Source organism: Solea solea, chromosome 20 (genome assembly GCF_958295425.1).
Source record: "Solea solea chromosome 20, fSolSol10.1, whole genome shotgun sequence".
Classification (NCBI taxonomy): domain Eukaryota; kingdom Metazoa; phylum Chordata; class Actinopteri; order Pleuronectiformes; family Soleidae; genus Solea; species Solea solea.
The window spans coordinates 5153388-5170559 of NC_081153.1; the positions used below are offsets into that span (position 1 = coordinate 5153388).

At 40.8% G+C, this 17172-nt stretch overlaps 2 protein-coding genes across 3 annotated transcripts in view; both read right to left on the reverse strand.

The window, feature by feature from the left end:
- The window catches only part of si:ch211-57n23.4 (immunoglobulin superfamily DCC subclass member 3), a 28008-nt gene extending 26879 nt beyond the window's left edge, over window positions 1-1129 (reverse strand). Inside the window, exon 1 of the mRNA XM_058618511.1 lies at window positions 785-1129. Within this exon, the coding sequence (XP_058474494.1) occupies window positions 785-833 (49 nt within the window). The 5' untranslated portion in view covers window positions 834-1129. The remainder of the gene's footprint in view (window positions 1-784) is intronic.
- Window positions 1130-6441: 5312 nt separating this feature from the next.
- mgat1b (alpha-1,3-mannosyl-glycoprotein 2-beta-N-acetylglucosaminyltransferase b) lies at window positions 6442-17151 on the reverse strand. 2 transcript variants are annotated; one of them, XM_058618703.1, is made up of 3 exons: window positions 16487-17151; window positions 12128-13276; window positions 6442-10471 (listed from the first exon to the last, which is right to left on the reverse strand). In XM_058618703.1, the coding sequence occupies exons 2-3, from the start codon at window positions 12989-12991 to the stop codon at window positions 9770-9772; spliced, it is 1566 nt and encodes a 521-aa protein (XP_058474686.1). In that variant the 5' UTR covers window positions 12992-13276; window positions 16487-17151; the 3' UTR covers window positions 6442-9769. The 2 variants fall into 2 exon arrangements, with proteins under 2 accessions (XP_058474686.1, XP_058474688.1); XM_058618705.1 differs by lacking the exon at window positions 16487-17151 and adding an exon at window positions 15814-16434.
- Between the last annotated feature and the right edge of the window lie 21 nt (window positions 17152-17172).

A 17172-nucleotide genomic window follows, 5' to 3' on the forward strand; every position in this document is an offset into this window, starting at 1 on the left:
AAATGCTCCTTTTTAGTGAAGTAACATGAATATATGAATAACTTACAAATGTTGTCAATAAAATCTTAATTTGAGGTCAACTTACAAACATTTCCTGGAGTTTAAATTATTTTATATGTAGAATGAAGGAATCGTTTAAATAACAAACAAATCAATGACTTTTTTTTGCTACATTCTCCTTCTATATATCAATCAGACTTCTTATTTTATGATAATATTTGTTGTTTTTTTACATGATGATGATCCTGTCTTGTTAATCTCACTGTGACATCCTATAATGGTGTCTTAAAATAAATGTTTAATCGCTTTTCTTCAAGTTAAGTTGATAAAACTATCATACTGATTCATACTTTTTTATTCTTTAGGAGTCATTTGGAGAGAATTAAAAAAAAATTTATATGTACGGACACAAACCCCTATTTGTGCCCATCTTTCAGTGTATAAATGATGACATGATGTGTTCCTGCAGCCTTGTATGACCTCAGCATGTGACAGAGATGATGCTTAACACTTTTTCTAGTTCATATCCAGACATTCACAGCTCATTTTGCATATTTGTGCCAAGAAAACCCCACGGAACAAGTTTAAAATCAGCTGAAATCATCAGGCTTTATAGGGATAAACAACGACACAGCTGTTGTGATGATGATTAATAATTAATAAGTCAGAATTGAGTTGCAGCTTGTTAAGAAAGTTAAAGCAGCAGCAGCAGCAGCAGCGGCTCCTGCAGCATCACCACCATCATCCTCAAAGTCAGATGTTTAAAAGTTGAAACCATACTCACTCAGACAGCAGAGCGATGCCAGACAGACCAGGAAGAGCCTTGGCTTCATTTTGGTTATTCTTCGGTTCCGTTCTTCACGATGTTAAAGCTTTCTTTTTTCCCTTTGGAAGCCTCGAAGATCAAAAAAAAGAATAATAATCCAAGTGGAAATGTGTTTTTTTTCTATTCTGTATCCTCCTACAAACGTATCTTCTTTGGTGATGAAGCTAAAAAAAACATATAGGCGCTGCTTTACTTTAAATTAAAGCATTGTTGTTCTTCACACTCCCTGGTCCGGTGCGTGGCCTTCACAAGGCTGCTGGTCATGTCCACGGATACGCTGAGAATAGAGTGAGTGAGGAAGGAGAAGAAGACACCTCAGCTCGCACGCAGCTCATTAGTTATTTAGCCTCATTGTTGTCACTGAATGGACACTGATGCAGCAGCTTTCACCGGCCTCTCGCAGGTCACCGTCCGGCGAGCCAATCACAGCCACGTGGGTGATGGAGGGGTGGAAGCTCAGCCTGGGAGCCATGATTGATATTCATTTAAACAGGGAGAGAGATGCAGGCCAACTGCTCTGCAACACCCCCACCCCACTGCATGATGGTCCAGCTGTGGCCTGAGCTGGACACACAGCACCTGACCATGAGCAGGCTGCAGGAGGACGCTCTGACCCTGAGCAGCTTCTTTATCGTAACATTAACACATTAAAAAAAGGAAATTATTCTCTCGGCACACTGACTTTTAGGACTGAGGGAGTGTTTGTGTGTATACAGTGGCAGCGCAGGGGTAAAAAGTGTCTCATCCCAGGGGTTTCAAACTCACGGCCCGCCACTTAAATAGCTGTTTTTGATGATTACGGATTCATTTTGCACCGCAAATGTGTTTTTATAATATAAACTTTATATCGTTCTGTGTGAAAACAGACTTTTATTTTGAAATGATGCAAAATATCGTTTTTGCTATGACATGATGGAATCATGAACTTCTTATATGTCTTTTTTTTGTCCACAAACCAAAACAAAACGATTGAGTCTGTTACATGGAGCAAAGAAAACACATTTAAATAATCATTCAAACTGATTAATCATTTGTTGCAGCCCAGATTCTTACAAACTTTAAGATGCCTTTATTGTATATACTGTATATTGTGCTACCTTTTAGTTATTTGTTATAGCTTTTATAGTTTTTCCTTTTGGTTTTCTTCATTCCTTTGTTTCCTTTTGAAGAAAATGCAGCTTCTTGACCTCTCCTGGCACATTGGAATATCTTGATGCTCGTCTTTAAGCTATGTGTGTGTGTGCAAACTAAACTAAACTAAACTAAACAATGGGTGCAAACTATTGCACTAGTCAAGTATTACACCCTGTGCAGATGTGAAAATAGAGGGTACCTGTGTGTGTGTGTGTATGTATTTACCTGTAGGGGAGACTGGGGTAAGATGAGCCATTTTTCATAGTTAGGATCACTACATCAAGGCAATCATAGTTTTGTCACTAACTAATATATCTGCATATATTTCAGGATCTTGTGCATCCCTTCAAACAGAATGAGTGTAAACATAACTGTTTCGATAATATATCGAAATCATTTTAGTTAATCCCCTTAGGGAAAGTATTCCTCTGCATTTGACCCATCCTAGAATTAGGAGCAGTGGGCTGCCACACTGAGTAGCACCCGGGGAGCATTGGTGGTTGGGTACCTTGCTCAGGGGTAACCCAGCCCTCTTTGGCCGGGTGGGGATTTGAACCGGCGACAAGTCAAGTTCCCATTCCACTTGGCCACGGGTTGCCCACATTATACATAATGTTTGGCAAGTTCAGACTCCATGCCATCTGAGAGAATCCTTCTAGCCTCTGCTACTCCATCAAAGCTACATTTTCTTTTTTGTTAATGTATCTCTTCAGTGTTATTCTGTCTATTTTGGCATCCTTTGCTGCTGCTCGAATAGACTTCCCTTCTCTCACTTCACTGGTGGCTCTTTCAAGAACATCAGTGGTGTCTCCCCTGCTTGTGTTGCGCTTATACACAAGGCATTGATCTCCACTCTGTAATCATACACATGCAGAATCTTGATTTAACATTTAAGACATATAGGCTACAGCCAAAATACCAGTGGCTCAACTTACCCCCACCGGCTCAACTTACCCCAGAGCTACCATTTTGACTTTATTAGTCCCCACAGCTAAAATGGTGCACCTTTATGCTAGGTTTATGACCTCGTGTTGTAGCACATAGATTGTTGTACAAAACACATTTAAAATGATCTGTTTAGGTCTAAACACAATTCTCATGAAACGTATGATAGACTAATAGATAGACTTCAAGAGTGGAAATAAATGTCTAACCACTTTACCCATGTGGTTCTTACCTTCACAGACTCCATTAAATGATGCCTTCCTCCTAAATATTTGGTCACATGATCAATATTTTTTACCGTTTCCTATCAACAAGGCATGGCTCAACTTACCCTTTGGCTCAACTTACCCCAGTCTCCCCTATCTCCTTCCTGGAGTTCAAAATGGAGGCCGCTGTTGCCTCCTTGTGACAAATCACTTCCTGTGTGCAGTGTGACAATGTTGCTGGGAGAGACGCTATCTGAACATGACTTTACTTAGAAACACAGACAATAACATTTGTTTATATTAAAACAATGCAATTTTACTTGTCTTACTCTATTATTGTGTTTTTTTCTCAATTCTGTATCCTACAAACGTATCTTCTTTGGTGATGAAGCTAACAAAAACATATAGGCGCTGCTTTACTTTAAATTAAAGCATTGTTGTTCTTCACACTCCCTGGTCCAGTGCGTGGCCCTCACAAGGCTGCTGAGAAACACAGACAGTAACATTTGTTTATATTAAAACACTGCAGTTTTACTAGTGTTACTCTATTGTTGGTGTTTGAAACACTTCACTTCATTTACACCGTGAAGAGCAAAGTGACACAGACTTACTCGACGAGGCAGTGGTGGATAAGCAGCTGCTGTTTACTTGCAAATTTAAAAAAAAACAACCCCTTGATTTTCTCTATGGGCTTTGGTGTGGGAGCGTTACAAACTTTAGCTTTCAGTCAGAAAAAAGGCTTAATAATGTTGGTGTTGACGCACCTTTATGTGGACGCACGGCTTCTGTAGTTGAAAATGTTTTGCTTCCTGTTCTTCTTCTGTACTTTTTTTAAAAGAATACATCACAACTTGAAGTTGACCTGTTTTATAATGTGAAAAAGCAGCACACCTGTGCCTAATTACTCACACACTTAAGCAGATCATGTGGCACATTTTCACAGCTCCGCCCAGTGTAACTGCTCTAACATGCAGAATAAAAGCGCATTCATATTCTCCTTAAATATATCGTAGACTTAAGCAGGTGTAAATGTTATCAGTTAAGTTAGCTAGCAGTTCAGTTAAGAGAGTATTGACTCAGACTATTATTAACTCAGAGAGTTGCTAGCTAGTTCCCGACTATAAAAATAAATGTGTCAAACCTATTGAACTGAAGAAGACTCTTGTGAAACTTGTGGGACTAAAAACTTGGTCAGTCGTTCAGTTTCATGAACCAGCTTGAGATATGGACACGAGCTAGCTGGACTGCTAGCTAGCTAGTATTATTAACTCAGAGTTGCTAGCTAGCTAGCAGTTAAGCTAGCTAGTGTCCATATGTCAAGCTGGTTCCTGAAAATGAACGACTGACCACATTTTAAAAACCAAAACTAAACACAAGTTTCAACCAAGACTCTTCTTCAGTTCTTTGGCTCAATATGTTTGATACATTTATTTTTCTTTTTTTTATCACTCAAATTTTGATACATTATTTTTCATTTGTCAGTCAGTTATATTTTTGTCATAGGCTACCTTAAATTCTTCAAACACTGGTCAATTATATGGAGACTTGGACTTAAATAACCTGATTAGATTTTTAATACTTAATACTTACGTATTTCTGAGTGTTTTGGAGACTCTCTGTCCACTCAGTTCACATGAACAGATCCACAACAACAAAATAATGCACAGCCAACATCCCCCCTGCAGGTTCTTCAATTAAAGAACTTAATTTATATTTTTTTGGTCAAACCCTTTCCCAAATTAGTGCACACTCATATACAGACATATGCACAGGACATGCAGGGTAGTGATGATAGAATATAAAACAAAAACATCAAAAAAAGAAAAAAGTAGTGACGTATGCACTACTTCAAGTTGTGTTATAGTTTTTTGTTTTGTGGCATTAAGTCATCGACAGTGGTATGGAGTTTAGGATTAGGGAATATATATTATTATATTATTTGTATTAATAAATCTAACCATTGTGATTTTGTATAATATTTCCAGTTTTTCCAGGTCAGCAGTATTTGTTTTATTGTCGATAGTTACGGCCACAAGTAACATTATTGAGTTTGTCTCTTTCCCTGTTTTAACTATTAATTTATTGGAAGGCAAGTAATGAAGTGTTCCTGTCCTGGAATTATGTTTTTTTCAGTTTTCTTTTAACTTTCACATACATTTGTATAAATATGAGAGATGCTAAGGCTCAGTTAGTTTCCTGCAATGTTACATATGCATGCCTTTTATACAACTGCAACTCATAAGACTGTCATGTGATCCAACTCTACATATCTTCAGTGCTGTGAATCCACCCCCACAGTTGTAGCATCTACTCCCCCATGTGGTTTGAGCTGGTATTTCATGTGGAAAATCTGGGGTTAAGTCTTTGCCACGGTGCATTGTTGCATTAAGATTTACAATTGATTATATACATATATACGTGTATATATGTATGTATATATATATACACATACATATATGTATATATATACACATACATATATGTATATATATATACATATATATGTATATATATATATTTATTAATTATATATTATGTTGATAATGAACATGTAGCTCTCTAAAAAAATGAAGCCGATTAAATATGTTAATTAATAAAGGATGGAGAAGGGGCGGGGCTTAATTGGTTTAAAACTTTGATTTTGGTTAAAATATATTTGTTTGTTAATTCCTTTCATTCTGTCTTATTCTTATTATGCCTTCATTTGTACGTTTTGGTTTATTTTACATAAAATAATCAATAAAATCGGATTTAACCAGTCATTTAACTTTAACATTACATGTCATTTAGCAGACGCTTTCATCCAAAGCGACTTACAAGGGAATTGAGTACAATCAGCCAGGGGTGGAGTTGAACTTGCGACCATGATGTCTTTTGCACACAGGGTACTGGTCTTTAACCCTTGCTGTGGGAATAATACACAACTCCTTATATGGACATCCTATCCCATCATATTCAGGCTTTAAAAAATGCGTCATCTGTTGTTGAGTCAAAGTTATGACAAATTTCACAACCCATTTTTAGTAGTGATATAAAGAAGCAATAATTGTGCAGAAGTCACAATAGACAGTTTCTTTCCTTAAATTTTTTGTTAATTAAAAAGAGCCAAGTGAACTTTGAACTGTGACGCGTTTCCAAATTTTGATTTTAAACCTTTGGAATACTTTTTGCTCAGGTGTGTCTATATCAGATTGTCTAGGTTGTGCTTAAAAAAAAAAATGATATAAGACACTCACAGATATTGCACAGTCTTAGAGCCTGTTACTCACCATTCAACGGTTGTACAGTTCACATCATCCCGCAATGAAAGAGAGACTCCTTTCACATGTGGACAAATATCAAAATAGTTGATTTTTATTTATACTGTGTTAAAGTTATAAACACATCAGGCAGTGGTTTTACACATCACCATACAGACATGGGAATCAATCAATCAATCAATCAATCCTGCTGATAAACTCCCAACACTAATTACAGTACAGTGATAATCATTTCTCAGCCTTTCTGGTGCACAAACAAATAAAAATCAAACAAAACAAAACAATCATTGGTTCTTCAACAAACCTAAGTTGACCAAACAACGGTTTGGAAGTCATGTAATTACAACGCTTCAGAGTGATTATCAGTGACATCATGACTGAATCTCATTCGCAGCTCAGAACGTCGCGTTCGACAGTTTCGTCATTTCATCCTTCATGTTAAATCATTTCCTTCAATAGACCGGTTTAGACGCAAAGTTTGTTCAAGAGACACACGCGCATGTGAGGAGTCCACGACCTTCTGAACACAGCCACAGGGAGCTGGAGAACCAAAGACCGACTGCAACTAACTGATCCTCTTCTTGATTAATGGAGTACTTGTTTGGTCCAGAAAATGTTGTTGTTTCCCAAACCTTGACAAAATAATGTTTTCTGGTGATTTCTTTGTTCTATGGAGCAAAGAAACAAGAACATTTTCACATTTGAGAAGCGGAGAAAATCTGAAAATATCAAAATAGTTGACGATTCATTCAGTCATCGAATAATCGCTGGAGCCCTGATGAAGATGGAACCATGACGGCCTCAGTACGCGTCAAAACAAAACTGTTGTTAACCAAATAGTTGGGAATTCATTTATTAATTTCTGCAGCCTGACTGTAGTACAGAAGAGATATGAACATAATATTACTGCAGTAGCACAGAATAAACCCGGTGTCTCTCTTCAGAGACACTTAACCCTCTTATGACCATAATGACAATCAGGTCGCCTGTATATATTTTTGATTTTATGGCTGTAGAATGGTCAGAAAATGTGTCAACGAGTGAGTGCTTCTGACCCTTGTTTCCCCCCAAGATAACTTTCACTTTTAATATCTGGCAGTTATTCAACTGTTTAGGAATTACGGTGCTGAGAAGCCGACGTTGTCACAAACGTGCAACGCGCTTGTGAATCTCGTCCGTGATTGGACGGTCGTTCCGTGGAGGTCCTGAGGGGCTACCGTCGTGACAAGTATATGGGCGCGAAGCTCCATTTCTCTGCTTTCCAATATCCATCCATCTGTCTGCTTCTGCTTTATCCTCCACATAAGCTGACATAGGGCGAAAGGCGGGGTAACATCCCTGGACAAATCGCCAGTCCATAGTTTTTGAATTTTCTAGATATAACAAACGGCCTAGGAGTTACTACGTGTGGGCGACGACAGGATGTAACAGAAGGATTATTAAACCAATTATGAAACGCTAATTTATTGTCTTTATTTAATCTATGTGTCACATGTTCAATTATCTGTGTCGTTTGAACTGAGTTGTATTTCTATTTTAAGTACTACATGTGAAGCAAATCACCCTTTTGGGGACATTGTGTAAGATTTGGTGAAGTTTAAGATGATTATATAGATCTAAAAAATAAAATTTCCATTGGACAAGGCTGTGAGGGCCTGATATCACTGCGTGCATTTATGTTTATATTAATTCTTTTTTATATAACCGCAGACTGAGCCTTTAATATTTACATCTGCGGCAGGGTCGGACACAGATTAGATAGATTCTCCAACACACTTGGAAGGTAAGGGCGAGGGTGAGGGACATTCAAATGTTGCTAAATTTTACACACTGTACCTTTAAAGTTTCGCTGAACTTCACCTTGAAATAATATGTTATTTGTATCGTTTTCATTTGCCCAGGTGAAGATATTCAACATTTACAACCCAAAGACATCATGAGCTGGTGATGATACACTGATGCAAGAGATCAGATCAATACAATATCTGCATCAGGAGACAATATTGACTAAATTTACCGATTGGATATTGGACTCCGATGTCACCAATACACAGACCGATCCAGATTCATGGTCTGAATGGCTGTTAGGAATCATAAATATGTTATTATTCACATTAGTCTTTGCGTTCTTATTCCGTTCAAACAACATTCCTAAAGCTGAAAACTGAACTTTAAGGACAGAGTGAAGTAGAATTTTGGCAACGTGAACACTTTCAGTCTCGAAGAACCTTTCACAATAAAATCAAAGAGAACAAAAAGAGCTGTGGCGTCAGTATCCGTATCAGTGGCTGCAACTAATTTCATATTCGATTAATCTGACGATTATTCCGTTAATCCATTTGTTTTTTGGTCCATAAAAATGTTGATCGTTGTTTTAAAAAAAACAAACAAACAAACCTCAAAATGTTGAAAATTATCCAGTTTGAATGATTTCTTTGTTAAATGGAGCAAAAAACAAACAAACCTGAAAATATTAACATTTAAGAAGTTAATAAAAATTTGAGAACTTGTTTGATTTATTAAAAAAAACTATTGAAACCAATAAATCAAAAACAGTTGGCAATTAATTGAGTATTGATTACCAAGCTCTAGAGTTTGGTGCATGTGTAGTTAGAGCTGGATCAAAGCTGCTCTCGTCTCTGCCTCTCATGTGATTCCTCGTGTGCTCAGTATCACTAATAAAGAAGCCTTTCTTCTTTAATGACAACCATCGGGCCTGTGACACGGCCTTTGTTTACCACCTAAAACTCTGCGGATGTTTTCTCGTTCTCCTTTTGCGCACGACTCTGCTTCTAATTAAGACAGAAAAATGCAAACAACGTCTCGAGTCAATTTCAGCACCTTCCTTCCACGTGACCCACATTACACACGTCTTTGTGTTTTCTTTTGTTCTGGATAATGATCACTCTGTTTGTGTGTGGCTCCCTCATTATGCAGTATCATCTCGCCGGCTTCTTCTCATCGACACTTCCGCTCCAAACCTCCCATGTGTGGTGTGATGTTGAGTCTATATTTGGCCAATATTCACAGAAATAAAAACAAACAAAAGTGGGCCCATACAAAAAGGCACGTTGCCAATAGTAGCTCTTTTTTTTTTTTAAGGGTGTGATCTTCCTTTCCTACATGTTGGAGCTCCACGTGAGGTCTGTGTGGCTCTGGATCTACTGATCCTGAACGAGCACCCGACTTTAGAAAGCTTCCCCACCGCGGTGGCCCGGGTGAAGACCTGATCTCGCAGCTCCACTGGTGTTGCAGCGTCGTCCGTCCGTGCTGCGTCAGTCTCTTTATGAACCACAGAATCTGCTGATTTTCTTTGGTCTGAGAGAGAGTTCCTCTGATTCGGGCTCTCTCTCCTCTTCAACCAAATTCACGTGTTGTTACTGTGTGATTTGAGACTCTCAGCTCCAGCTGATGTCGTACTGCGTCCATCCCTCTGGTGGAGCCAGAAACACCCTCCTGCCCCGGTACAGGAAACTGACCACGCCCCTGTAACCAGTGCGAGGAACTCCAGATTTTAAGTCGTCCATTACGCCCAGATTTCGGGCTAAGACTTTAAAACTGTCCCGACTGGAGTACTGCACCCGGAACGGTCCGGGGCCCTGTAAGCTGCCTCCTTGTTGCAGTTTCTCAACTTTCACCAGTGGTGCGCTGTAAATCTCTTTGATAAACATTTCATCGTAGTTCTCTCTCAACAAATAAGACAAATTTTGTTTGGTAAAAGGCACAAATTGAGTGTTTAGCTTAATGTAACGAAGATACTGGTCAAAGAATTGACCTAAACTCACGCCTTTACGGCCAAAGGTGATCGTCCGCGAGATCTCCGGCCGGATGCACGAGCGCTCCTTGCGCTGCTCCGGCTGACGCATCCAGTCGTCCCAGAAAGCCAGGGGCCATTTGGGCTCCAGCTCGTCCCACATCTCCTTCAGCAGCATCCAGCCGAGTCCGGGAAAGAAGTCCGTCCTGTGGAGGAGCTCAGCCTTGGCCGGATCCACCAAGGCGTCCCTGCCGTTGTCGTTCCAGGCAGAGACGCACCACAGGGTCGGGTCGGCGCGCAATATCGGGTACAGGGCTCGGAAATACTCAAAGAAGTCCGGTGCCACCTACACGAGGAAGGAGAGAGACGCAGAGACGTGAGATTCATGAGAGGAAAGGAATTCTCAATAACTTGGAGAAGAGAAAAGAAAAAGAAAAAAAGAAATGCATTCTCCCCAGAATCGTGATATTGCCACGAGCTTGATGAACAGAAACAGCAAAGAGTTTCGAGCTCCAACGAACGATTGTTTTCATAATCCATTAATCTGACGGTTATTTTCTCGATTAATCATTGGGTCCATAAAATATCAGAAAACCTAAAAAAATGTTGAATGGTGTTCGTCAAACCTGGAAATGATGACGTTCTCAAATGTCTTGTTTTGTCCACAAACCAAAATTATTCCCTTTTAATGATTTCTTTGTTATCCAGAGCAAAGAGATGAAGAAAATATTCACATTTAAGAAGCTTAAACAATCGGAAATCTTGTTTTAATCATTAAAAAAGCTTCAAACCGATTATCAAAATAGTTGTCGATTAATTTAGTAATCGCTTCAGTAGAGCTTCAGCTCTAAAAGAGTTACAATTGCAAATTCCCCTCAAATAGTTTTCTGATATTCATGGTTTTGACATTTTTTTCAGTTTAATATTGAACATGTTAACTTGAAGACTCACATCTGCGCCGTTTCCTGTTTTCAGAGGATCTATTCACTCTGGCCGGGCATTTTATTTCATTGCCTTATGCTAGAAAAACCCCCGCAATTTATTTTGTACAACAAAGAAACACAACACTTTGGGTGTGGTTTTTGTGAGGTCTCTTCAGTGCCAACTACGCTGCACGTGACACCAACAGGTACCGGCTTGACAGACGGACACAAGTCTCAACAAATTAAAGTCATCTGCTGGAGTCTACAGCACCTTGGGAAAATGTTCACCACTTTATTTCACCGTTAAGACAGCCTAACCCGACGGGGAACTGGAATTTATGTCCCAGCAAATTTACATCACAACACAAAAAGGACTACTGATGCCTCATCAGTTAAGTTCAAATGGAAAAAAACAAACCCTGACGCATCTTGTTAAATATACAAGGCACCACAGTGGAGCAAGAGTTTTAACACATTGTCTGTGTAGATGCAGTATTGATGGATACAGGAGGCTCATATAGGCAACACAAACTTGAATCTTGTTCTGTGAAAAGAGATATTATCTAAGCAAATGAAGTGAGTCAGTCCCAGAGTTGTGAGTAATAAAGGGAGAGGAAAATACTGGAAAACAGTTGCGTAAGAGAACCAAGATTTTCCTCCGCTCACTGACAAAATTATAGCTGATTTATAGGACACAGTTTGTCTAGGTCACAGTTAGAATGACTCTGAATTTCCTGTTCCAAGTTATTTCATGCTGCCGAGGCACTTTTTACAGCAGCCAAATGTTCACTCTGATGTTTTAATTTCGACTTCCAATGTCTTGTTACATACACGGAAAATAAACTGCAGCTACTGCAAATTCTCTCGAGGGAAGCTCCTCTAATCACCGGTAACCTATGCACTGGCACCTACCGCAGGGAGCATAGTTACAAAGTAATGTCATGTCCACAGGTTTTACTTCGATGGAACAGGAAATGTAAACATGTAGGCTGTTTGATTAAAGCTACCAGGCATATTAAAGTGCACTGTGACACATGGTTATGTGAGGGCACGAGGGTGAAAGGTATGAGAGCGCTCACCTCCAGGTCGTCCTCCACAATGACGACAGCGGAGTGGGAAAAGGTGTTGAACACTTGGTTGAGAGCCCAGCGGTAATGCCTGGAAATCTTATAGTAGCCCTGGAACTTCCTGTGCTCCGGGCGGACTCTGATGTCCGACAGGTCCGGCTGGTGTATGCCCGTCACTTGGTCGCCGTACGAGCCGATCATGCGGGCCGTCTCGGCGTGGCCGCAGTCTTGGCTGACGATGATGGGGTGCAGTTGTGGAGAGGGGCGGTACTGTATCAGCTTGTCAAGGCTCCGTTTTACAGTCACCCTGTCACAGGCAATAACCAGAATAGGGATGACGACTCCTGGGCTGGCAGCAGATGTCGGTAAATCATTCGTCTCGACAACCTCTTCCTTTATTTCATTGGACTGGTGCTGTTCTAAGTTAGAGTCTGGAGCTACTGTGTGAACGGGCTTCTGTGTATGCTGTATAACAGCCTGGGCCTTGTCATCTACTTTATCTCTGAGAGGAGGAGGCGGCTTTGATGGCGGGGGTTTAACGTCGTCTTTCGCTTCTTTTGCATCAGCCGCCTGTCTTTTGCCCACGCCCTTCTGCCGAGCCCACAATGCTCTGTTACTTTCAATCTCCTTGAGCAGCTTTTTCTGGGTCTCCAGTTGAAATTCCACCTCCTCCGCTAGCCGAATCACCTCGCTGGCCAGGTTGGCATGGGCTCCTTTGGCCGCTTCCCACTCCCTGTTCCCTCCTGGTTCGGCTCCCCCGCCTTCTCCGGGGCGGCCGATGGGAGGGCGACCCCAAAGATAAAGTAGAAGCAAAGCATTCCAGGCAACGAACAGGAAAGCACCACATAGTATAAGAGAACCTTTCTTGCGAACCATGGCCCAATCACGCTAAAAAAAAGGGACGGGATCGTGAAAAATACTGCTGGAACCAGACTGAGAAACCTACAGAGGCGGTGATCTTTGATGGGTATGATGGTGACATCCAGTCTCAATATAATATTTCACATTTGAGAATCATCCCCTCTTTGGGTCAGAAGAGCATCAGCAGGACTGTTCATGAACTCCATCAAAGTGCAGAGTTGGGTTTAAGAAAGTGTGGAGGAAAGGGACGTGGGGTCGCTTCGGACACTGACTTCTCGATGCTATCCTTCAGCCTTCATCCTGAAAACAGAGCACAGAGGAAATTAAATCACCAGCAGAATGGAATCTTTCCTACATTATAATAACCAAGCAGATACAAAAGGCCCTGTAAGCTGACACTGCATATTCAATGAACCACAGTGACCTGGAGCAGCTGCTTGTGTTTAGTCAATAGTTAATGCTGGTTCCTTTGAAAAATAATAATTTTAAGGGCTCTAGAAGTTTACATTTCACTAAACATAAAAAGAAGACACATTTAATACATTCTGGGCGGGGTCAAGTTCCCAGGGCACATACAGCTGCTCTATACACCCACCTTTATATTAATGGCTGAGAGAAAACATCACTTTATTACTCAAATTCCACTTTAAAGGCAAAAGTTGAGCCTCATGACCCTAAGTTTTACTGGAAATTAAAGAAGGAACTTTGGGCAACTAATGGGATTAAAAGACACATTTCCACCACTTTCATGTTGTGCTGCTCTAAAGAGACAAGCTGTGGTAAGGAAGTGAATTAGAAACATGTGAACTGTCGGACATTTAATGTGAATGGATTTTACGTGCGGTTGTGGAGATTGGTCAGCCAGGTATGTGAGTGCTGGTAAAAATTAAATGGTTCCATTTGCTGCTTTGGTAGGTGAAACGAAACGTGACAGTTGCTCCAACAAATCAGAAATGCAGCGCTGCAAGTTCCACCCCGATCAGGAGTGCTGTGTTAATAAAAAAGAAGTCCCAGTACTTTTCAATTTAGCTCCGAGTTCCTGTGTCGAAAATTGTCAACTGTCGGGGTGGACAACACAGCCTAAAAAGTTAGGATTAAAATTATGAATTGAGTCAATTACACTTCCTGCAAACAAACTGAATTCAAAAGGCTATTGCTTTCAATTAAGGGGCGTTTGACTGTTTAAATTTTTTTTGCCCAAGGGCCTCAAAGTCTCTTAGAACACCCCTGGCAATACCTCGCACAAGTCTGACCATTATATAACTCTGGTTTAATCAATAATCTCATTCCATCCACAGGGAGGCTTATCATCTGCATATCTTGATGACATCTGATCTGTTCCTGGTACGCGACATGCTGTCTGACAGAGATACGAGGACACGCTTAAACCCTCAAAGCTGAATCACTGTGTAAGAGAAGACGCAGGAGAATCGCTGTTAACAAGTAATTAGCAGTAATTAGGGTGAAATGAAGTTTAAAATAAGCAGTCTGTTTATACAGTATACACATCATTAGCAGAGATTACGCCGTGCTGTCAAGGTCCACCTCCCCACGAACAAACAGTCCAACAAACAGTCCAGTTCAAAAGTTGCTTACACAAAGGCCTCCAGTCAAATAAAACGAGTGTCAACGGAAAAAGACCTTTACTTTGTTTCTGTGGAGTAATGGAGGGATGAAAGAAGTGAGTGAGCGGAGGATGAAGAACGGCGCATTAAATCCTCTCCTGGAGCTGCTCGGTATTAGAAAAGCCTAAACCAATTAGTGGCGATAAATATAGGCCCGCAATAACCTTGTAAGGATAGATGTTTGTCTATCCACAGGTGATAAACAGATGGTCTGATTAGCGTTGGATGTCTCCCTCTGCTTCACTGCCCTGTTACATAGACTATGGCACTATAATTACTGGACTATTGTTTTATTTTAATGCCATCACTTGACAGTGTATGTAGCAGTAACATGTTTGAGAAGTGAAAAAGGTTGTGAGTCAGGAGAGAATGTGCATTTTTAATATGAGAACATAAAAAACACAAAATGTTGTGCTTGATTCGCTGCAGGATTTTAGCATTTCCAAGACAGCTGTTATTTACACATTTTAGGTCATTTGCCAAACTCTTACTCACTGTGTAGTCGAAAACAGCAGTTTTTTTTTTTGTTTTTTTAAAGAGGATAATGTTGAAAAGAATCAATCCATTATTAAAACAGTTCCTATTTAATATTTTGTTTATTTATTGATAACTTAGCCTCATTTTTAGTTCATCTCGTGTTATTTTTATACACCAGTAGTCAAGAGACTGTCTACTTGGAAGACAGCAAATTAGCTGGGATATTTACAAAACACACAGCCTGTTCTAGAATATAATTAAAAGTACATTATACATACGTAGAGTACACACTTAGTCTACAGATTAGTAATATGTCAGTGAAAGGAGTTTGACAAATGGCATTTAACAAATTCTGTCTTCTTTTGGTGTTTTGCGACAGTCTTTTGTGGTATCAGTGAGAGCAGGCTACGTAACAGTGACACCACTTTTGTGTAATGCAAACCAGCTCAACACCAGAAACTACATCCTCCTATTTGTCAACCAGTGAAAACAACACCTCTCTTGGACTATTTAAAAACAATGCAAAAAGGTTTTAGGGTGTGTATCTACTGAAAAGTCAGCTGAGTGTGTAATTTGCGGTTATGAAAATAAGTAAGAGATGACAAAATTAGAACACAGTCAAATGAGCTGAAGTTGTTGAAGTGAGGAGATGCAGAAACAACCCTAAAAAGGCTGTGTCCACGAGAAAGTGAACTCCATAGCTGTGTAAATACAAAAGGTTAAAAGTGATCATACCTGAGCTCAGAGCAGCCCACAGTCCTTCCATTGCGACTGTATTAAGTTGCACTGCAGAGAAGAGGAGCTGATAGTGTGAACAGCGAAAAAAAGGGGATGGGAACTGTTGCTTCCTTCTCCAACTGTACCAGCTGAAACTCTATTTTTCTTTAACCCCCTCCTCCCTCTGCTCTGTCTGACAACGTGGAGCTGACTGGTAGGATGAGGATCAGAGTCTGCGGCACAGACCCACTCAGACACTGAGCTCCTGATTCATGTGAATACAATGTGCAAACTAAACACAGGCGACGTCTCAGTCTGCCAACATTTTAAGGCCATTTACTTTCTGCTGATGCAGGCGTCCATGCTTCTTCCCCACAGCAGGTGTCCTGTCAACCGAGATCGTCCCCAGCTGTTACGCTTCACATACGGACGGTGTCACTGACAAGCTCGTGGACCGCCACACTATCCGCTAATTTCCAGCAGAGGACATAGAAAGGGGTTTCGAACGCGGCACGTTCACAGAGTAATGTCCTCTCTACAAAAGCACCTGGAGCTCAACCTTAATTAAACACCAAGCCATGAAGCTAACTAGCCGTTCGCTAGCTGGCTAACGGTCAAGCAGCAGCAACAGTGGACGGTTTTATTTGAATTAAACAAACAGTCTCGACCGAAACCACCCAGCCCCACTCACCTCTCACGCGCTGTTCTGAACGACGCGGTGTCGCGTGCATCTTGGAAGGACACGAGACTTGCAGCAGCACAGACCGGCGGCTAGCTCTCATTGGCTAGATAGCGTTAGCTGCTGAAGCCACCCTTTCCATTTCTCCACGGCGTCACGTTCACAGCACATAACTGTATCTGTGTGTGTGTCCACAGCGGCTCCACTGCTGCCCGCTTCGCCGCCCCTGGCTCACATTATTATTTTTATACCCCACTGCAGCTCTGCTCTTTTCCTCTCCATCCCCAGTGGCGGCTACGGTTAGCAGGCTACACAGTCTGCTAACGGTAGCGTCGGTATACGAGCACCGGTGGCATGTGGTGGAATCCCAGTGATTCTTTTACTCTCTGCTGCTTCACTTTCTCTCAGTCCAGCTGCCTCCACCACCGAGCGACTCTTCTCATGACGGCATTTTCGTCTGTCTAAGCACACGCACACTTCCGGTTTATTGACTCGTGACCGAGGTGACCCCGAGTCCCAGCCCTAACAACATGTCCTCCTCCTCATTTCACCAACAAACAATAAATAAATGAATACATCTGCCAATGTGTTCACCAAAGTTTGCATGGTGAGAATTCTTAAATCTAGCTCGTAAATCTAGAAACTTTAAGACTGTAATGTCTTAAAATTAGTGACAACATCAGTGACAAGAGCATGAA

What these genes read in the sequence shown, in the direction of transcription:
- mgat1b (XM_058618703.1), bottom strand. Translation starts at nt 12,991, where the DNA reads ATGGTTCGCAAGAAAGGTTCTCTTATACTATGTGGTGCTTTCCTGTTC. An exon ending in TTGTGGAGGACGACCTGGAG is followed by an intron (nt 10,472 to 12,127) that starts GTGAGCGCTCTC and finishes TTCCTCGTGTAG; the next exon opens with GTGGCACCGGACTTCTTTGA.